The sequence below is a fragment of the Equus caballus genome, chromosome 15 (genome assembly GCF_041296265.1).
Source record: "Equus caballus isolate H_3958 breed thoroughbred chromosome 15, TB-T2T, whole genome shotgun sequence".
Classification (NCBI taxonomy): domain Eukaryota; kingdom Metazoa; phylum Chordata; class Mammalia; order Perissodactyla; family Equidae; genus Equus; species Equus caballus.
Window position 1 is genome coordinate 69694981 of NC_091698.1, and position 24022 is coordinate 69719002.

Below are 24022 nucleotides of genomic sequence, written 5' to 3' on the forward strand. Positions count from 1 at the left end.
TCTCCAGACTATTCCTCCCCGAGCCATAATTATTTGCAATTTGCCTAAGTCGTCCATTTACTGATACGTCAAGCATGAAACAGAGGCAATTCCAGAAAATGGAAATGCTTCTCAAAATCAATCTTTGGGAAATAATGTGGTAGAAGTTACTGTGTGATAGAAGACCACCTTATAACTGTCACATGGAGATGAATATTAATTTGTTGAGGTTAAGGTGGCTTTGTGCTTCATTTGTTGACTTTGCTTAGCCGTCAGCAAAGCAGCACAGCCCAATTACTCCAGCAAAGCTATTTTTTCTAACAGGAGTTTTATGATTTTTATGTACTTACCAGTCAGCACACATAACAATGTCAAAATGTCCTTCCAGTTGAGAGACATCTGTCTCATTATCCCATCGTAAAACGCTTGAGGAGAAAAAGATTTTAAAAATTATACTTAGGTTTTTTTTTTAACTTTTGATTTTGAGCTATTAAGATTATTTTTTTGTGGCACTTGAAATTATTTAAAAGGTATATACAAATTATTTCAAAAGGTATAATAAAAAAAACTAGGGATGTAACTGTCTGTTCTTTATTTTATTTAGTCTTCAAATCTAGAAGAGGAAGAATTCTCTATTTAAACACAATAGTTAAGCTTTTGCTAGTTCTTACAGGTTTTTGTAGACAAACCAGGGGAAAATACCTTCTCTTTACCATAGTCATTAGAATGAGTCTAGACTCTTAACATCAAAGAGGTACATATTGAAATCAAAGTATTTCCCGTCTGACTGGAATACAAATTTATAAAAATAAATCAAGTGAAACATATTGTATATCTTCCTTACCTGGCATGTCAGTAGGATTTCATATTGATGAAATGAGCAATTTGCCATCAGGAAAAGAAAGAAAAGCCAACTTTCATTTCGTAGTTCTCAGTTTTCAGGCACATTTTAAAATTCACCCAGCCTGATACTTACTTTCCAAAAGAGGATCAGGTTTTAAACTTCAAATTAACAACAATAATTAATAACATTTGAAAATTCTAATTATGCTTATGAAGCCAACTAGAGATTTTAAGTTATTCTCAATTAATAACTGTGATGATTACCATTTTACCAGATTAAAGTATTTTAATGATTCCTCTCTCCACCACATCAAAACTGTGATTTGCAGTACTATTTTTCAAAGTAAAATTCTGCTCCTATTTTCTGTTTTGATTATTATTTAAAACTAAACTGCGTGAGCCTATCCCCCCCTGTCCTGTTATATTTGCTTATCTTGGTAGGTTCTTTATTTCTCCTAGATCTTCCCTGGGTGAAAAGTCATATGTTTGAATATAAAAATAAGTCTTTCAGTAAGTCCAAAAGTTCTTTTCATATACATTAACATACGTCACTGCTGGTGAATTTCTTAAGGTAGAAAAGATAAACACATCACCATGAAAATACCTATACAGATTGAGCATCAGTCGTTCATTCACTCATTCAACTCATTCTTACTGAGCACCTACTATGTGTCAGGCCCTGTGCTGTGCCACAGGCTGTGTCTTCCTGGAGGCAGCCTAGCAGGCCACACAGACACACAAACTCGTAATTTGAATGCCTTGTCCTATGTGTTGCATAAGCATACAGACTCGGAGCCCCAGGGAGGGCTCTCCAGAAGTGGGTGACCTCTGTGCTCCCAGATCCTGTGACATGTGGATGAGTTGTATAAATTAACTCTAGTGTTGTTGTACTTGCCTAGGCCCACTGGAGAGCCAAGAGACAGAAGAAACTAGGAAACTCCTAAGGGATTAAAGCTTACTTCATTTTTGAATTGACCCCTCAGAATCTCCATGCCCCTGGAGAGAGTGGTAAATAACCAACACCAACTTTTCCAGAAATGCTGAAGCTTCTAGTGCAGCTGGGACTCAGGCTCAGTGGGAGAGTGGGCCTGTTGCCCTCAGAGACCTAAGAGTCTTAGAGAGTTTCTATACGAACAAGATGGTTTAAAATATAGATCTATGCTAGACTTTCTCAGATCATAAAAGTAATGTATCAATTACACAAATTTTGGGAAAAAGAGAAAAGTATTAAAATTACTCATAATCTTATCATTCCATGAACCATTTTTCAGAAGATGCTTCTAATACATGTGTAATTACTAAAGCACAAGAACAGAAAGTGCAGGAAATCCTGTGATGGATACTGGATATTGGATTCTTGAGGTACTTCAGCCTCTTGGAGAGACAGGGACCTAGCCAGAAATTGGCTGTGGATCACCACAGCAGATGTAATAAGTTGTGATTCTAAAAGAAACTGAAATGCTTGGCTTGGCCACATGGACCACAACATTCCCAAAAGGCATTTTCCCCCAATTCTCACGAGGCTTATGGTTTGCTGTCCCCCTAACCATAAGCATGTGACAAAGAGGGAGGGGTGTATGGACTGAGTCCAGCTTTGGCATGACAGACACATCTAGGTTCAAGTACTGGTTTCTTTCTTTACTAGCTGTGTGAACTTTGGCAATTATTTAACCTCTCTGAGTTTGTTTTCTCATCTGTAAAAAGGGTATAACAATGGCCACCTTCTTGAATACTCTAAGAACGCTATTCACGCTGTATTCTGGAGTTGTGTTGTTCACATAGCATACAATGAGAATGGTGGCCCTGGGAGTTGTGAAATCAGGCAGCCATCTATCTTGGAAGACTAAGATGATGGTGACTTCAATATTCAAGGAGCTGGTCCTTCCAACTCCTCTCTTCCAATGATCTTGCCCTCCCCCCCTCCTCTGACACTCACATGATGGTCATGCACACTAGAGCAGTGCTTCCCTTGTGGGGAAGGACCAGATTTATTTGTTGTTTATATCCTATCTGTTTATATCCTATCTGATACTTTTGTAAAATATAATAACAAATTAATAGACAAATGAAATTAAAAACGCAAAGACGTTAGAATACAAGTCTGCTGATCAGATGCTTGGGTGTCACAGCAGTTTTTCTAAACACTTACTGTCACTTTCTGAATGTACTTCACTGCAGATCAGTAGCATACAGTTCACAGACTCCAGTCCAAGTGCTATTCATGAGCAATAGTGCTCCAGAACTTGTCTTTATCAATAGCTGCAACCCTGACCCACTCTCTGATCAGCCCCTCTATCTTTCACAGCTCACTCCCTCTAGACAGTATTCTAATTCCAACCATTCTTCAATCCCACTGGCCTACAATCTGCTGATCCTATCACCATGTCACTGTCCCCCTCCCTAATGTTTCTCTTCCCTCCTTGCCCAGCTTAGATCCCATAGCCAATCATTTTAACTACTCCCTTGCACAAGCCCTCACCCCCATCCCTTCCTTACTTCCTCACATTTGTTCAATCCAGCTCTCTGCCTGCTCTGAGACTGCACCTGTGCACCTGAATGTGGCTGGAGAAAGCACGCAAGCATCTTGACTGGCTTCGCTTTAAATTCATGACCATAAACCTCAAGTGGACTCTTAATGATGTCTGGCAGTTATACTTATGTTTCCCTTGTCCATTTACTCTCCTAGGTCGTTATTTTGCACTACTTTCTCTGTTTTAAAAATTCGAAAACTTCCTCCCTCATCTTCAGCTGATGACCTTGCTTCCTACTCTACTGTCAAAATTACAGCAATCAGATGAGAACTTCCACCACACTTATACTCCTAACAGCATCTGTACATAAATACTCTTCCTTCCTGCCTGTTATCATAGATGAATTAGCCACACTCCTATCTAAAGCCGGTATCTCCTCTAATAACACTAGATCCATCCCCTTGTGTCTATTCTAGGGCTCTGGCAAGTCTCTCGTCTCTGTCCTACGTTATCAGCTCTTTCCTCTTTACTAAGTTATTTCCGTAAATATCCAAACATGCAGTTATTTTCCCTCTCTTAAAATATCCTCTTTTGACTCTACCTTCCCCTCTGGTTATTGCTCCATTTCCCTCCTCTTCTTCTGCAGCAAAACTCTGAAAAAGTTGTTGAAACTCTCTTTTTTCAATTCCTTTCCTCCCATTCTCCTTAAATCAATTCCAGTCAGGCTTTCATCCCCAGTGTTCCACCAAAAATGCCCTTGTCAAACTCATCAAAGGATTCCACATTGCTAAATTCGCATCAGTTCTTAGTCTTCATCTTACTTGACCTATCCGCCTGGACCTCATCCACGAACTACAGATTCATATATCCAACTTCCTATTTAATATTTCCACTTGGATATCTAATGGATATCTCAAACTTAACATGTCCATTATTGAATTCCTCATCCTCCTTCCCCAAATTCACTTAATTCACAGTCTTTCTCATCTTATAAATTCCATCTTTCCAGTTGCTCAGCCAAAAACCTTGAATACATCCTTGACTCTTCTTTTTCTTTTACACCCCACATTGGATATGCAGGAAATACAATTAGTTCTTCCTTCTAAATATGTCAAAATCCAACTTCTCTTTATTTCCATTGCTCCTATCGTGGTCTAAACTACTATCATCTCTCATCTGAATTATTGCATAGTCTCCTAATTGGTCTCCCTCCTTCCACCCATCACTCTACAATCTCTGCTCAAGAGAGTAGCTGGAATGATCCTCTTAAAGCATATATCAAATCATGAGCCTCTCCTACTTACTACCTTGTAACGGTTCCTCTCTTCATGCAGAGTAAAAGTCAAAGTCACTACAATGACTGATACGACCCTATGCAATCCAGTTACCACGTGGACTTCATCTCCTATCACTCCCTCCCTGCTCTCTTTGCTTTAGCAATACTGGCCTCCTTACGATTTCTTGAATATACCAGACATGCTTCTGCCTTATGCCCTTTATATTGGCTGCTTCCTCTGAGTTCATACAGATATCCCTCCAGATATCCCTATGGCTTGTTCTCTTGCCTCCTTCAAGTCTTTATTCAAATGTCTTACCTTCTGAGAAAGGCCTACACTGACCATTCCCTTTAAAATTGCAATCATTAGTTTCCACTCCAGACTCCTGAACCCCCTTATCCTGCTCTTTATTTTTTATAGCAGTTATTACCCTTTAATGTGTTATATAACTACATTATTAATTTTGTTTATTCTCTCTTTCTCTAGTATAACATAAGCACCATAGGAACAGAGATTTTTTAAAAATTTGTTTTGTACCATGATGTATTTTCATTGCCTAGAATAGTTCCTGACACATAATAGCTGCTCAATAAATATGTTATATGAATGGATTGTGTATGAATATACTTAGCATAGTGCCTGGCACACAGAAGGCACTCAAGAAACAAAGTTTCCTAATTAAGCTGTTCTCTGAATACAGTGCGTAGATTAACTAGCTATGGAGGCCAGTCAAAATGCTTTCTGAGGATTTCTGCTTTTTGCAAAGATAGAGTAACAAGGACTTCATTTACCCTATTGCCTGAAACAACCAAAACAACTAGACAAAATATATATGACAATAGTTTTTAAGACACTGAAAAACAGCAACAAAGGACAGTAATCCTTGAGAGAGGGGGAAAAAATTAAGTGTGACCATAATTACCCCGGCTTACTGCCTTGGGAGAGTTTTCAGGCCACAGCACAGGGAGGGAGAACTGAGGTGGACTCCTGAGCTAAGGAGATGGAGCTGAGAGTCTGAGGAAACCAAAGCAGTTAGAGTTCCCAGTATAGAGTACCAGATAGGACAGTGCTGCACAGAGAGAGAACTCCAAAGATCTGCGGATAGTCCCCCTAGGGTATTCTGCAGAGTACCAACTGGTGCCTGTGTATGATGAAACTACTTGAGGTTGGGGAAAGAACCATCTGAGAGGATTGGAGGGGAAAGAGCCAGTGCTCACATAGGGCCAGGAATGGTGCCTGTTGCCCCCAGCCAGTCTAGAAAACCTCATAATTCACAGGGCACTGGGTAGAGTACTCATATGGATCTTGTCTTAGTAGTGGGGAATAATTAGCCCTAGACTAAATGCTGCTCTGGTTCTGCCTAACAAATCTTAAAAGTAAGACCCAAAAGGATCAAACTATTTCCAAATAACTGTGTCCTAGAACAAAACTCAAAAACAATTACAGGAATACTAAACATTAATATCCTAACAAGGTAAAACTCAAAATGCCTGGCATACAATCAAATATTATCAGACATGCAAAGAATTGAAATAATAAAACCCATAATGAGGAGACAAATCAAATAATTGCACTCAATCTAAAACTGACCCAGATGTTAGAATTAACAGACAAGGGCATTAAAATAGTTATCATGGTGGTATTCACTATATTTAAAAAGTTGAGTAGAGGGGTTGGCCTAGTAGCACAGTGGTTAAGTTTGCACGTTCCAGTTCGATGACCTGAGGTTTGCTGGTTCGGGTCCCGGGTGTGGACCTATGCTCAACATCAAGCCATCCTGTGGCAGGCGCCCCACATATAAAGTAGAGGAAGATGGGCACCGATGTTAGCTCAGGGCCAGTCTTCCTCAGCAAAAAGAGGAGGATTGGTGGCAGATGTTACCTCAGGGCTAATCTTCCTCAAAAAAAAAAAAAGTTGAGTAGAGATATGGAAGATATTTTTAAAGCCCCAAATCAAACTTCTAAAGATGAAAACTACAATATCTAAGAGGAAAAATACATTGGATGGGATTAACAGCAGATTAGACATTGCAGAAGAGAAAATTAGTGTACTTGAAGATAAAGCAATAGAAACTATCCAAAATGAAATACACAGAGGAAAAAAAAAGAATAAAGATATATTTAAAAAGTCAGTGTGTGAGCTGTGAGGCAAATTTAAGTGGTGTAATTGGAATTCCCAAAGGATAGAAGAGAATGGGAAGCAGAAAAAATTTTTGAAGAAACAATGGCTAAAATTTTTCACTCTTAACTGACATCAAAAAATGTCAACAAACTCCAAGCACAAGAAACGTGGCACATAATAATCTAACCAAATTACCCAAAATCAGTGATAAAAACAAAATCTGAAATGTATCCAGATTAAAAAAACAGTATATACAAATAAAGATAAGAAGGACAGCATATTCCTTGTCAGGAATATGCAAATCAGAAAACAGTGGAGTGACATCTTTAAAGTACTGAAAGGGAAAAAATTGTCAACCTAGAATAGTATAGCCAGTTAAAATACATTTTTTTCAAAAAAGGAATGTAAAATACATGTTTTCAAACATATAAAAGCTGAAAGAATTAATCAGCAGATCTGCACTCAAGAAATCTAAAGGAAGTTCTTCAGACAGAAGAAAATTCATACCAGATGGAAATATAGATCTATAGAAAGAAATGATGAGAACCAGAAATTCTAACTACGTGGGTAAATGTATAAGGTTTTTTTCTTATTATTTTATTCTCTTTTAAAATATAATTGACTAGTTAACCAAATAACAAGTATTGTGGAATTTATAACATATGCATAAATAAAATATAGGACAACAATAGTGTAAATACTGGGATGGGAGAAATGGAAGCACACTACTATAAGGTTTTTATAGTATAGATGAAATGGTATATCATTTGGGGATAGATTGTGATAAGTTAAAGATGTATACTATAAAAACTAATGCAACCTCTAAAATAACAAAACAAAAAGTTACAGCTAATAAGTCAACAAAGGAGATAAAATAGAATAATTTTAAAATACTCATTTAATCCAAAGGAAGGCAGAAAAAGATGAAAATAAGAACAAAGAATAGATGGGACAAACAGAAAACAAAAAACAAAATGACAAATTTAAATCTAACCATATTAATACTTATACTAAATGAAAATGGTCTACTACCCCAGTTGAAAGGTAGAGAGTGTCAGATGGGATAAAATACTAGACCCAAGTATATGTGTGTCTACATGTGGCTTACAATAAATGTATTCTAAATATAAAGCCACAAATAGGTTAAAAGTAAAAAGATGAAAAAAGATATAGTGTTGCTATTAAAAAGAAAGCCTGAGTAGCTTTCTTTTATATCAGACATAGTAGATTTCAGAGCAAAGAACATTATTGGGTGTAAAGAGGATCACTTAATAACATTAAAGAGTCAATTCAAGAAACAGACAAAACAATTCTAAATGTTTATGTACCAAATAACAAGAGCTTTGAATACCTGAAGCCAAAATGGGTAGAACTATAAGAAAACAGACAAAACCACAATTATAGTCAGAGGTTTCAATATTCCTTTCAATGATTTAATTGAACAAATAGAAAATAAGCAAGGCTATAGATGACTTTAAAAACACTGTTAGCCAACTTGACTTAATTGGCATTTATAAAACACTCCACCCAACAAAAGCAGAAAATACACTCTTTTCAAATAGATAAGGAACATTTACCAAGATATATCTATTCTGGGTCATAATTTAAGTCTCAACAAATTGAAAAGGATTCCAGTCATAACAAAAAATATGTTCCCTGACCATGATGGAATTAGATTAAAAATCAATAACAAATTAGAAATCAATATTCTCTATAACATCTCCAAATAAGTGTATATAAATGATACACTTATAAATAACCTAGGGTCCAAAGAAGAAATCAAAACAAATATTGAAGAGTATTTTTAATTGAATGAAAATGAAATTACAATGTATCAAAATTTGTGGGATACCACTAAAGCAGCACTTGGAGCGAAATTAATACCACTAAATGCGAATATTAGAAAAGACAGAAAATTCGCTAAATAAACAAAAAAAGAAGACTAAGTTAAACCCACATAATCAGAAGAAAGGAAGTAAAGATTAGAACACATACAATTTCACTCATATGTGGAAGATACAACAAACAAACAGACACATAGGTACAGAAAACAGATTGGTGGTTACTAGAGGGTAAGGGGGCTGGAAGGAAGGCAAAATGGGTATAGGGGGTCATTTGTACGGTGATGGATGGAAACTAGACTTTTGGTAGTGAACACAATGTAATGTATACAGAAGTCAAATTATAATGATATACCTCTGAAATCTAAATAGCGTTATACCACGTTACCTCATTAAAAAAAAAAAGAAATGAATGAAATAGGAAACAGAAAAATAATAGAGAAAAATCAATGAAACCAACACTGGTTTGTTGAGAAGATCAGTGAAACTGATAAACCTCTAGCCAGAGTGATCAGGAAAAAAAGGGAGAAGACATAAATCACCAATATCATGAATGAGAGAGGCAGCATCACTACAGATTCTACAGTACTAAGAGGATAATAAGGAATATAAAAGTTGTTTATAATATATACATGACAACATATCATGATCAAGTGAGGTCTAGCTTAGGAATACAAGAAGGTTGGTTTAATATTTGAAAATTGATCAATATAATTCACCATATCAACAAACTACAAAAGAAAAAACATATGATCATCTCAATAAATGCAGAAAATGCAATGACAAAGTCCAACATCTATTCCTGATAAAACTCTCAGCAACCTAAGAATTCAAGGGAACCTCCTGAACCTAAAAAAGATTATCTGTGAAAAACCTACAGCTACTATCGTACTTAATGGTGAAAGATTACATGCTTTCTCCCTAACTTCAGGAACAAGAAAAGGATGTTTCCTATTCAACATTGCACTGGAGATTCTAGCCACAGTAATAAGGCAAGAAAAAAAAGAAAAGGCATCCAGATTGAAAAAGAAGATGTAAAATTGTCTTTATTAGCAGGCAACATGATCATCTATGTAGACTATCCAATGGGCTATACAAAAAAGCAACTAGATATAATAAGTGAGTCTAGCAAGGTTGTGGGATACAATATCAATATACAGAAATCAGTTTTATTTCTTCATATAAGCAAAAAAACCTGAAAATTGGAATTTCCAATTCTATACCATTTACAATAGCATAAAAATATGAAAGAGATAATTCTGACAGAAGATAAGAAAAATTAAATAAGATCTAAATACATGGAGGTAAGTTGGTGGACAAAAGATAGTATTTTCCACAAATAGTGTTTTAACAATTGGATGTCCATATTAAAAAAAAAAAGAACTTCTATCCATATCTTGCACCATATTCAAAAATTAGCTCAAAATGAATCACAAATATAAATGTAAAGCCTAAACTATGAAATGTGTAGATGAAAATACAGGAGAAAATCTCTGTAACCTTGGGCTAAGCAAAGATTTCTTAGATATGACACAAAATGCATGATCCATAAAAGAACAAATTGGTACATTGAACTTTATCAAAATTAAAAACTTCTACATCTTTGAAAGATGCTATGAGGAGAATGGAAAGACAAGCCACAGGCTGGGAGAAAACATTTGCAAATCATATCTCTGATAAAGAGCTTATAGCCAGAATATATATAGAACCCTCAGAGTATGTCAATAATAAGAAAACAAGCAATCCAATAAAAAAAAATGGGCAAAGCATTTGAACAGACGCTTCATCAAAGAAGATATATAAATGACAAATAAGCACAGGAAAAGATACCCAACATCATTATTCATTAAGGAAATTCAGATTAAAACCCCAATGAGCTACCACTGTATACCTAGTAGAATGGCTATAATTTAAAAGACTGACCATATCGAGTGTTGGCAAGGATGTGGAGGAAATGGAATTCTCCAACACCACTGATGGGAATATAAAATAGTACACCACTTTGGAAAATGGTTTGGCAGGTCCCTTAAAAAGTTAAATATACACCTTTGTATGATCTAGCTGTTCTACTCCTAGGTATTTGCCCTAGAGAAGTGAAAGTGTATATCCATACAAAGCATATATCTATATATCTAATATGTACATAAATGTTCATAACAGCTTTATTTGTAATAGCCTCAAACTAGCAACAACCCAAAAGTTCATCAATGGATGAAAGAATAAACAAATTGTGGTACGTCCATACATTCAGATACAGTAGTAATAAAAAGGAAATAACTCAGGAATAAAAAGGAAAGAACTATTGATAGATGCAACAACATAGGTGAATTTCAAAATAATTTTACTGACAAAGAACACTGACTAAAAAAAAGGACATACTGAATGATTCCATTTATTTTAAACTCACCTCACACCCATCACAATGGTTATTTTTAACAATACAAGAAATAACAAGTATTGGAGAGGATGTGGAGAAAAGAGAACCCTAGGAAATTGCTAGTAGGAATGTAAATTGGTGCAGCCATTATGGAAAACAGTATGGAGATTCCTCAAAAAAATTAAAAATAGAACTACAATATTATCCAGCTGTTCCACTTATGGGTATTTATCCAAATAACACAAAAACAGTAATTCAAAAAGATATATGCACCCCTATGCCCATTGAAGCATTATTCACAATAGCCAAGACTTGGAAAAAACCAAAGTGCCCATCAACAGATGAATGGATAAAGAAGACGTGATATAGACACACAACGGAATACTTCTCAGCCGTAAAAAGATGAAATCTTGCCATTTGTGATAACGTGGATGACCTTGAGGGTATTATGCTAAGTGAAATAAGTCAGACGGAGAAAGACAATTACCATGTGATTTCACACATATGTGGAAGATAAAACAACAACAACAAAGAAACACATAGATACAGAGAATAGATTGGTGGTTACCAGAGTGGAAGGCAGGGGGAGGACAAAAGGGGTAAAGGCTATACAGAAGCCGAAATATAATGATGTACACCTGAAATTAATGTAATGTTATAAATCAACGTTTCACGATTAAAAAAAGAGGAAAAAATCTCTAGAATATATAAAATAATATATAGTGAGGAAAAGTAAATCAGTGGTTTCCTGGGGAGGGAGGAACCTTCAAGGAGCAGAAAGGAGGGATCACAAAACTTATAAAATTAAACATAAAGTTTATGGAACACTAATTTTACCATAACAAAACTGTAAAACAGAAACCTAAAAAGAAGATGCTTTCTGAAAGAGAGCAGGGCACATATTATACATATAACTAGGCCCTTTGACCTATATAAGCTTTACTAACTAAGGCATAGCATTCACATGTAAAGACATGTAAAGGATAGTTCTACCAAACACTCAAATCATGTCAACGTGTTACCTGTAATTATATTGACATCAAAGTAAAATGTATGTTGCCTCTATTTTATTTCATCACAATGTCAAAATCTTATTTCTGTTCAAAATTCATTACAAAGTAAAGTACAATTTTACAGATAGAAATATAAAACCAATAATCATTACAGAATTCCTCATGCTTTAGAAAAATCGTAATAGCTACAGGCATGTCAAACCGGTTAAGTTTAACAGGTGTAGTACACCAGAAAGAATGCTGGGCTTTGCAGCTAGAAAGCTCTGAGTTCCAAGACTGGCTCCACCACTTACAAGCCAGTGAGGCTGAGTGCTCTATCATTGCCCTCCTCTGTGAAAAAGAGACAGCAATAGATGCATTGCACCACCAGAAAGAATTGAATGAGATAGAATATATGAAAGCACATAATGGGTGCTCAACAAATATTAGTTTCCCTTCCCTTACTCTTGCACTAACTTAGGTCTTTCATTCTGGCTTTGAGTTTGGAGTTTCAACATGAAACGCAAAACCAAAGGATTCCTACCTTGTGATTTAAAACTCTCACTAAAGAAAATTTCTTGAACAGAGAGCGTGTGTTTCAAGTTTGTAATAAAACCTAATGTCAAACATGTTCAACCTAATTTGTAATTCATTGTATTTTATTTCATATTAATTATATTTCATGGGGAGTTAAAGCATTTCTTTTCTCATATGCCCATGGTTAATATTTCTTTGTTTACCATTATATTTGCAACCCCTGGTTGGGGATAAGTCACAGTTTTAACTCTGCTGTTGAAAAGGCAGACCCTTGTGTATCTGCAAAAGCAGTCTACTGATACAATTCTTGATCATGCTTGATAAATGTAATGAATTTAGAGTTATTCAAAAACACGCTATCTTCTTACCAGCAGTGGGGAAGGCAGTAGTTTTCTCTGCATGGATATTATAGGCATTCTTTGCAATGGACTCCAGTAGCCTTTCCCACAGTTTCTTTCATCTTGCTTCTCAAGGCCTATGTGGGCTCAGCTCACCCTCACAGAGGACACATTCAAGTCATTTACAGTGTTTACCTAACCTTGGGAATTGTTTCTCTTCTTTTAAAAGACTCCCTATTTGTCACTTGTCCCTCCATTTTTCCTGATCTTTTATAGAGGTTCAAAATGTCATCTGCTAGGATCCTTTATAATAAAGCATTTTAGACACTTGGGGAAAGGAATACCATCTAAATCTAGAACAGAAAACCAAGAAGGAGAGAGGGTACCAGTCTGCTGATTTCCTAATTTGTGAGCCAGTCCATCCACAAAGTGTTACTGAACACCTCACTAGAGTCTGTGAACAGCAGAACCAAGAGGACCTACTTCTAAGTAACAAAATTATAATAGTCAAAAGGAACATGTAGCCTTATTTGGAAGACAAGACATTCCAATGACACAAAGAATTACGGATGGTCATGTTGAGGGAAGATATCCTGAAGAAGATGGAAGGTGGAATGTGATCTCAAAGGCAGGATTTAGACAGGAAAGAGGAAGAGGAAGGACATCTTAGACAAAGCCTAAAGAAGAGACAAGGGTTTGGAGGCTTGGATGCTACACATCCCTGTTTTCAGCTCCCTAAACTTTCCACTTCTTTGTTCTCAGCAGATGACCTTACTGAGAACCTACAGATTTCTGATGTCATCTTTTCCCTCTTCTTCATCTTTTCTTTTCCTTTTGTCCAAAAGGAAGTAGGATCACTTCAAGGAGAAACCCCCCCAAACTGTGCACAAGATAAAACCACTCCTTCCTCTTTCCTCTCGGTCCATGATTTTCAAACTTGAGCATGTATAGGAATCCTCAGAAAGTTTGTTAAAACACAGATTGCTGGGCTTCCATCCCAGAGTTTCTGACTCTGGGGTGGGGCTTAAGAATCTGCCTTTGTAACGAATTTCCAAGCGATGCTGATGCTGCTGGTTTGGGGACCATACTTTGAAAAGCACTACTCTAGGTCCTTGGTCCATCAAATACCCCCCTTTCATATCTTTACTTCTTTGTTCTTTGCTGTATTGGCATGCCTGCCAACACACCCAACTCTTCCTTCAACTCTGCTTCCCCTTAGTACACATACTATTTCCCTCTTGCCCTTTGCCATCAACATTTTTGCAGGAGTAGTCTACTCTCATTGCTTCACCTGCCCTTGCAACATGACCTTTCTCACAACAGTCATTAGCATTGCTCTTCAATTTGCTGACACTGCTGATCACCCTCTCCTTGAAATTCTCTCCTGGACTTTCTTCCATTGAGGACACCACCATTTGGAATCAGGCTTCCTGTTTTCAGTTCCTTCTCAGCATCCCTTACTGGCCCCTATTACTCTGCTCCTGAAGCGCAGACACCTTCCAAGATTCTGTCCTTGGCCATCTTCTCTTCTGACTTCCCAGTTTCCATGGTTCTACTCCTAGCTCTTGATTTTGATCTCCAAATCTTCTAGCCCAACGTTTTCCTGAGACTTGAACTTTTATTCTTGACCGCTTGCTAGCTATTGTCACATCCAGAACACATATTTATGTTCTACAACCACCTCAAATGTTGCATGTCCCAAACTGCTCTCTTACTCCTTCCGCTATTTTACTTCCCACATATGGTCACTTCTCCGGAAAGGCCCCCAAATTTGCTTGCCATTCTCCACTGTCATTCAGGCCTGGACTACCTGTTTCCAGTTCTCTTACCACTGACATGGCTTTAAAAACAAAAAAACCTTTTTATTATAAAATAAAACATTGAAACGGAAAACAGCACGAAGTAAATATATGTCAGTTAATTATTATGAGGTAAATACCCGTGTAACCCCACCCAGATCAAGAAACAGAACTTTCCCTGAGTCCCTTTACGTGCTCTGTCCCATTCACCTCCCTTCCACCCCAATGTAATGACTTCCTAACTGGTCTGTGGGCCTCTGGCCTCTCCTCATTCATCAAACCAGATTAGTTATTTGCCTGGACACATCTTTTCTACTCCTATGCCTTTGGTTATTTCCTCCCTGCTTTTCATACTTAGAATGCCCTCTTCAACTGCTTTTCTTCCCTCACCTTTCATCTTCTAAATCACAGCTCAAGGGCTACCTCCTTCATGAAGCTTTCTCAGATCCCTCTACCCCGAACTGGGAGATCTTCTCTTTATCCTTACTTTGCATGATTAACCCCATTAGAGCAGACTCTCTTAGATCTTAGTAGCTGGACAAGTGTCTATCTCTCATCTGGATATCTTGAGCTTCCTAAGGCAGACACTTCACCTTATTCATCTTTATAACCCCTAAAGAGGCCATCACACTGCTGTACACGTAGCAAACTCTAAATGACATTTAATTATATTGAGCTTAATAACACAAGTTGGACTAGAATTGTGTCTAACAGTGAACTATTTTAGGCAAAAAAGTTATTAATTAACAAAATTAATACCATACCCTTATTTAAAGAAGAGTGTATATAAAATAGATACAGCAAAAAGAAAAAGCTTTTCGGCGACTGTGAAGCTAGGGAGGTTAGATCTCTTTGTCCTCACAGCCCTTCGACCCTCCCCCAAAACCCCTCAACAAAATGATCCCTCCCCCCTACAAAAAGTCCAGAAAACAAGGCAATTCTTTTAAAGAGATCCAAGTATTATTTCTGGGTCTCCCTCTTTCTCAACTAGGCTGGAATTAGTGTTTCTCAACTGGCGTAGTATTGGCATTTGGACAGGACAATTCTTAATTGTAGTGGACAGTCCCTTGCATTTTAGGATGTTTACAATCTCTGTTCCCTCCAATACTAGTAATAAAACTTACTCTTCGTGACAACCAAACAAAAATGTCCTAGACAGTTAAGGTGTGGAGGGGGGCACACAGTCCACCTTTGGGTAAGAACCACTGGTGGATCATCCCAAAGGCCTCTTCTGATGTCTGCTACTTTATGAATCCCAACAACTAAAGGCTGTGATATAGACAAGAAACTAATCAGAATTACTCTTCTATCTGTACAATTTTCCCCTTCCCACAGCCATTCATGTCTTCATTAAGATGACACCATTAAAATTCAAAGTCCAAAGTGAGGAATAAAGCCCTCACATGGAAGGTAAAAAAATACCTCTCCTAAGGACAAATAAGATGTCCACAGATTCACCTTTGTGGTTTTAGTCGGTATGCTAAACTCAACAGAAATCTAGGGATAAAATGGGCTTATCAAAGTGTGATCTGTGCTCCAGATATTAGAATCACCTGAGGAGAGTGTTAAAATGTCAGATTCATGAACCTCAACCCCAGAAAGTCTGATTCAGTAACGAATTTTTGTTTTTAAAAAAGCACCACATGTAATTCCCATGACAATGGGTCATGAGCCACTTGGAGAAACTTTATTCTAGAAGATATTTACCTGTTTGGGTTTGGATTTAGAATACTCTTTAGCCGTAGGTCTAGACTTTAAATTCCATGTATCGAATGTCTTTATTTTCAAAAGGGGGATTTTAAAAAGGGTGCCACTCCAGAGAAGTAAGAGTGGCCCTAAAGACAGAATTGATTAAGAATACTCTCTGCTGGATCACTAAGGGAAGGAGGCAACATCACTGATTAATCAAAACAAGATTTCATTCATATAAATTCCTTGAAACAGATTACCTGGCCAACTTTGTTGGTTTTATCTTGAAATGAAACTAATTTACATTTCCAGACTAGGAATAAGACTTGGAGAAAGGTAAGAGGGAAGTAAAATTAGGTCTTAATGAAATTTTTACCTCAGAAGATGTGCAAGATTAACTACAGACAATTGAGAGCTGACAGTAAGTCAGGTCCCGTCCTTTCTCTATAAATGCATGACATCCATAAAATAAACAAGAGAACAAGGTGAATGGAACTGGCTTTAATGAATGCAAATCTGGATGACTTTAAAGCAATGAAACACTACAGAATTTAATGAGAAACTCTCAGAGAGAACTCTAGTTCAATGGTTTCCAAGTGAAGTCTTCAGACCAGCAGCATCAGTGTCACCTGGGAGTCTTTTAGAAATGCAAAATGTTGGGCCCCACCTCACTCTCTCATCAGAGGATGGGGCCCAACCATCTATGTCATAACCAGCTCTGCAGATGGTTCTGATACAGTACTTAAGTTTGAGAACTGTAGCTCTAGCTTATCACTTAGATGTTTCTGGACTGACTTTAAAGCTGATCCCACCCTATGCCTCTATGTTTTTGTCTGTAATTTAACTGAAATACACTTATTTCAGAGTCTAAAAGGAAGACAGAGTTGCCTAACATTCAGGCCCCCTAAGTTGGTAACCAGTATATTCTATATTGATTAAGGAGGATTGGTAAAGGGTTTTGAGATCTTGAAATAAAAGGTACTAATTATTTTACTAATTATATTTTCCATTTCAAATATCTCTGATTCTATGATTATGACATTTGATTAACTTACATGGTAGCACAACACAGTGACAATAAAAAATTAGAATTAGTTCTCGTTTCACATCAAATTACAACTACGTGCCATTTGATATGAAATAAAATTAATTATTGCTTTTTAGTGTTTTCTTTTTCTTCTTTATTCTTTATTTTTCAAACTTATGAACTTTCAGGCACAGTGCAATTTAATATAGGAATTTCACTATTTCTTGCCAACTTCAAATTATAACTTCCAAAATAATGGGATAAAAATTATTCTGATCTAGCATTGTGGTAGCAGCTTAGGGTGACCCACATTAGGCGGTTCAAAAGGAGAGAAAAGCTTCCAAATGCTTTTAAGAAGCCAGTATACCAGTGATATTAAAATCTAATAAAGATTGCTCAAGGAAACTGTGGACCAATTTTCCTGATGAATATCAATGCAAAAAGCCCACATAACATCGTATACTCCTAGTGTGAATGTAAAATGGTCCAGCCACCTTCGAAAACAGCCTGGCGATTCCTCAGAAAGTTAAACGTAGAGTTACCATATGACCATATACACCCAAGAGAAATGAAACTTGTCACAAAAATTTGTGCACAAATATTGATAGCAGCATTATTCATAATAGCCAAAATATGTAAATAACCCAAATGTCTATCAACTAATGAATGCATAAGTAAAATCTGGTATATCCATACAATGGAACATTATTCAGTATTAAAATGAATAGCATCCTGATACATCCTAAAACATGGATGAACCTCAAAACACTATGCTAAGTGAAAGAAACCAGACATGAAAGACCATGTTACATGATTCCATTTATGTGAAATGTCCAGAATAAGCAAATCCAGAGAGACAGAAAGTAGATTAGTGGTTGCCTAGCACCGGGAAGGAGAAAGGGTGGAAGGGGTTGGGAAGACTGTTAATGGGTATGCAGTTTCTTTTGGGGAAGATGAAAATGTTCTAAAATTGATTATGACTGTTGCACAATTCTGTGAATATACTAAAAGCCATTGAATTGTGTATGTTAAATGGCTGAATTATATGGTTATATGAATTATATCTCAATAAAGTTGTTATAAGAAAGAATCCCAGGGGCCAGCCTGGTAGCGTAGTGGTTAAGTTCGCATGCTTCACTTTGGCAGCCTGGGGTTCACAGGTTCAGATCCTGGGCACAGACCTACACACCATTCATCAAGCCATGCTGTGGTGGTGTCCCACATACAAAATAGAGGAAGATTGTCATGAATGTTAGCTCAGTGACAATCTTCCTCAAGCAAAAGGAGGAAGATTGGCAACAGATGTTAGCTCAGGGCTAAACTTCCTCACCAAAAAAAAAAAAAAAACAGAGAGGAATCCCAAATAAGATATTATTAAAATATAGTAGCATGTTAAATTAAGAATTAAGACACCATGACCAAATAACTAGAAATGCAGAGATGTTTTAATATTAGGAAACCTGTTAGTATGGATTGTAATAGTTATAGGTAAAATCAGAAAAACAATTTGATCATCTCCATACAGGCTGAAAAGACATCTGCTCAAGTTCATATTTATTTATGATAAAATCTCTAAAAAGTAGGAATCAATAAAAAATTCCTTAACAAGATAAAAAGTATCATATATATTTCAACTCAAAAGCTAATGCATACTTAATGGTGAAACATTAGAGGATTCCCAACAAAGTCCTACTCAAAGATACTTAAAAAAAATTTTTTTTTTTAAAGATTGGCACCTGAGCTAACAACTGTTGCCAATCTTGTTTTTTCCTGATTTTTCTCCCCAAATCCCCCCAGTACATAGCTGCATATTTTAGTTGTGGGTGCTTCTAGTTGTGGCACGTGGGACGCCACCTCAACATGGCCTGATGACCGGTGCCACGTCCGCACCCAGAATCCGAACAGGTGAAACCCCAGGCAGCCGAAATGGAGCGCTCGAACTTAACTGCTTGGCCACAGGGCTGGGCCCAAACATAATTATTATTTAATATCATTCTGGAAATTTTTATCCAATAAAATTATACGAGAGAAAGAAAAAAGAGTTATAAGAATTAGAAAAAAGTCAAAATTGTCATCATTTGCAGATGAAGTGATTGTTTATTTGGAAAATTCAAGAGACTAAACTGACAATAAGAAATAATAACTCATTGAGGTGACTAACCATTTACTACACAAAACCCTATAACTTTTTTATATATGTACAAATAATCTATTCGAAAATATAATGTAAGAGAAGATCTCATTTATAAGAGAGAACAAAAAAAGATAGTTTCTAAAAATAAACTTAAGGGAAATGAATCAAGATTTTGAGTGCTGGTGAAACACCATAAAAAAGCTTAAAAAAAAGAAAACACCCTGTTATTGAATAGGAAGACTCAAAGTCATAAAGGTGTCAAGTCTTAGTCAACTATGCATTTTTTTCAATGACAATGAAAATGCCAATATAATAAAAATACCAACATAATTTTAGAAAATGCTAAAAAGAAAGAATAATGGCAAGGGTCTAGTCTTAAGAGATATAGAAGTATATTAAAAAGTTTTCTCTTAAAACTGAAAGACACATTCACAGAGGACGCAGTCTTCTGATGTGCACACCTGGCTATCAATATTGAACTTGGCCTATTTTTGGTAGTGAGATTTTTGACCTTGGTAAAGAGTAAGGATGTCCAAATAGTCAGTACAATGTTATTCTAGAAGAAAAGGCCTTAATTTTTAATTTGCTGCAGTTTAAAAGGACCGCTAAAAAATACAGTATCCCCAAATTTTAAAAATCTGGCTCATTTTTAATATAAATAAAATAAATATATAATATAATAAAATATCTGAAACTGGATAACATTCCTGTGGGAGTTGGTTTCTTCAGTGCAAAGCACTGAATAGTAGGGACATGAGCCCTTCTATAAATTTGTCAAGCAAAAAAATAATGTTAGTAATAGAAAGTATACAAGTAATTTCATTTTCCTATATCCAAGATAGCAAGAGAAGGAAACAGGACTGTGGCATCTCTAGAATTCTCAGCAGTTCTCAAGATTCTGTTACCATAATTCTGGCAAAACTCACTAACAGGTGTATTTTATCAGAAAATTTCTTACAGACAGCCCTCAGCTTCCTTATCTGAGTTCCCTTCTAACCTTCCTCTTCAACCTGACAAAGGACAGATAAATGCCTATTCCCAATGTCAGTTTGTCTACAGACACCGCATGTGCATGCCTGAGAAGAAGCTTATCCTGAAATGAAAGTCAGCTATCTGATATACAAACTGATGTCTGAATCTCAAGAGCTTGACTTTCTTCTAGTAAAAATTGTTTGGTTCCATAAGCCTTATGGATTCATGTCTTTCAAAAATGTGCTCCAAATACAAATCTTAAAATCTTTCATGTAAAAGGCTCAAAGTGTACTAATTGCTTCAGGGAATACAAAAACATGTTAAGCAGAATCCTTGCCTTCAAGAAAATTGTCTCCCTTGCTAAAATATGAACTCCAAGTAGGCATGGACTTTCTCACTCTTGTTAGTCACTACATCTCCAGCACCTAGAACAGTAGGTGGCAGACAGAAGGTGATCAAAACATTTATCAAGACATGAATGAACCAATGAACATGAAAACAAAGACAACAAGCTTTGAACAATAAGAGAATATGCGATGTTTAACTGTGGGACTATTCTAAAGCCAACAGAAGTTTAAAAAAGGAAAAGATTGGGGCAGGCTGAAAAAGTCTGCGAAGGCAGGAGGAAACGGTAATTAAGCCATCCTAGAAGGAAGGATTTAGGGGCTGAGGAGGAGAGGAACAAGATTGGGAAAGACCAGAGATGGGAAGGACCAAATGTGTTAGGAGGAGAGTGCCAAGGCTGTGTGACCAAAGGACAGTGTGTATGTTGCAGGCAGTGGAAGCTAGATTGAATGAGGAAACTGAGGGCAGACTGCAGAAGGCCTGGAAAAATTACCAACTGGATCCCACTTGGTTGGGATTTACATTTTCAACATCATTTTTCACATCCCCAATTTAATCTCTAAAGGAAAATGAGCCTTAGAGAAGACATAAATCTTAAAAAGCAGGAGGGCAATGGGGCCAACAGCCAATCCTGGGCGCCCACATAAAGGTAAAATTTGGTTTATAAAAAAGTCCTAAAAGTTATAATTAGTTCCACAGTTTACTAAAATTAATGATTTATCAAAGAATAATAAAAGTCACAGGCCTAAATTCACTAGCAATTTTCACACAAAGATAAGCTTTTTTCTTAAGTAGAAACTCACTTTTAATGTCGCAGCAGGGTATATCTAATAGATTTTTTAAAAATATTGTAACTGTTAACTAATATTAACCAGAGAATGACGCTATTCACTAATTCTGGAACACCCAGAAATATGTAGACGTCAAAAACTCCAAATGGTTCTTATTAGACAGTCACAATTTTGAAGACAGCTTCAGATAAACCTAACAATTGAGATGCTGTAAATATCCCTGCTCTTTCACCAATTTCTAGCTATATTTAGTAGCACAATTTCCTTTCGTCAAGAGGTGTTTTTTTTTTTTTTCCTGAGGAAGATTAGCCCTGAGCTAACTGCTGCCAATCCTCCTCTTTTTGCTGAGGAAGACTGGCCCTGAGCTAAAATCCATGCCCATCTTCCTCTACTTTATATGTGGGACGCCTACCACAGCATGGTGTGCCAAGCAGTGCCACCCAGGATCCGAACTGGCAAACCCCAGGCTGCCGAAGCGGAATGTGCGCACTTAACCGCTGTGCCACTGGGTCGGCCCCATGAGTTACTCTTGATAACTCCATATTTATGTTCTCAAAGGCAGAATACCTACGACATATTAGTTAAATGAATGGATGGCTGCATGGATGGACAAACAAATGAACCATCAAATGATTGTATTAAGATCTTCGAAATGTCATGGATATATGCTTCATATATGTGCACCCTAGATTTTTCTTGGCCAGGGCTGAAGCTTCCAGGCTTTTGCAGAGATGTCTTTCAATTTAGCAACAATCATCTTGGGATTAAAATGCAACAGAGGGAGTAAGAAAATTTGTAACGGAAGAGCGTAATTCTAGGCAAGGGTTGTGGTGTTTATGAGAGCAGGGGTGGATTTACTGGGAAGCTAATGAAGCGTAAGCTCAACCCTCATTTGCCCAGGCCCCTTCCAGGGCCCACAAGGAGCCCCAGTGATGTGTTCACATGGTCATATGTTTATGTAAAATTTGCCAAAGTAAAGTACAATCAAATTTATCCTTCTAAAGAGGGCCCTCAAAATAAGTTTCAGGTCCCACGCAACCTGGGTCTGCCCTGTCTGAGCGGTCGGAAGAGGCTGGTAGGAGGAGGAATGCTGGTAGTTACTGAGAACATCGTCAGAGCAGTAGGAACAGGAGCTTGGGGTACCAGTCAGGTTTCTGGGTGCCTTCTCATTCCTTTTTTAAAACACCATTTCCTAGGTTCACATTTCTCATACCACGATGCCTTTCTGCTTTTACATCTTCTTTGCAAATGAAGTCACAGGAGACATTCAGCTGTTACAAACTTCATGTCAAGGTTTGAAGTGCTTTTTAATAGCAGAAATATTTGGCTCACGTGTGGGCTTTGTAGCTATGGTAAATACCTCTTAGTTATCTGTCGCTACTGTTATTCCACACCTCCAATTTGGAAGAGAAATTCTGCATATGCATTGAGGCACTAAAAGAGAATATTGAACTATATCTTAGCTCTTTTGTGAACGGTTTCCTTTTATTTCTTCCCGCATGGAGCTAATGCTTTCATCATATTGTACTGGTTATGGGTGGGAAAACAGTGGATGGAAGGGGAATGCTGATTATTACATCACTGGTTGACAGTTTCCTCTTAGCTTCTTAAAGGTTAAGTGGTCAAGTAGCTCCTTAATATGAGATCAAGGCATTTCCAGAACTGACTCATCCACCTGTTTTCTAGCAAAGTGCTTTAGTAGACTTCGGACAAAATACCTGTGGTACTTAGAAGAAAATGACCACAATTTATATGAGATAAAGACAGGAGAAAACCCTCATCTTGGAGGTTTGCATATGACTATTGACATATAGGATATATGTCCAGGTACATATCAGAACAATATATTTAGAAATAGTATTTTTGAGAACAGATAAATAGAAACAAAGGCTATTAAGCATTTCAGATATGTCCTGTGTTGAACTATGACCTTTTGCCTCTGTAGGTAACTCAATTATTTTATGAAGAGGTGATAGAAAATATTATTGCACTCCATAAGTTAAACACTTCACATTTTTATTCCTCAAAATGCAGCATTTTAGAATTCTAGATATGTTTATTAATTAGTGATTATTAACACCCAGTAAACAACACTACATCTCGTAAAAACACAATCTCTCTTCACAGCATGACGCTGAAATCTATTATTCCCTGATTCCATATGCTGAAATACACTCAAATGGTCACAAATGACCTTAAGCATTAAATAAATGTAAATGAGGACAACATGGAAAATGTGCTTTTGATTGATAACTAAAAGACCAGGTTGAAAATCACGTCCCAAAATGAAGGGAATGGCAGTCTGCACTGTGGAGTAAAGGCTTTCCTAAGAATGAAGCACATGCAGGTAAAAGCAGATTGCTCTTTCTCTGGACCTGCCAGAGGTTTTCTGGGAAACAGAACTGGTTTGTTCATTTATACGAGAAACACAGAGCTGTTTTACTGCCCCCTGTGCCATCCGCTTACTCTGAACATTCTAACGCAGGATT

General features: G+C 36.9%; 1 protein-coding gene across 5 annotated transcripts in view; it reads right to left on the minus strand.

Moving 5' to 3' along the window:
• CAMKMT (calmodulin-lysine N-methyltransferase) overlaps nt 1-24022 on the minus strand; it is a 371765-nt gene that overhangs the window by 23265 nt on the left and 324478 nt on the right. For all 5 annotated transcript variants that reach the window (XM_001917869.6, XM_023619715.2, XM_023619714.2 and 2 more), the window contains one exon: nt 330-404. In XM_001917869.6, the coding sequence (XP_001917904.3) occupies nt 330-404 (75 nt within the window). The remainder of the gene's footprint in view (nt 1-329; nt 405-24022) is intronic.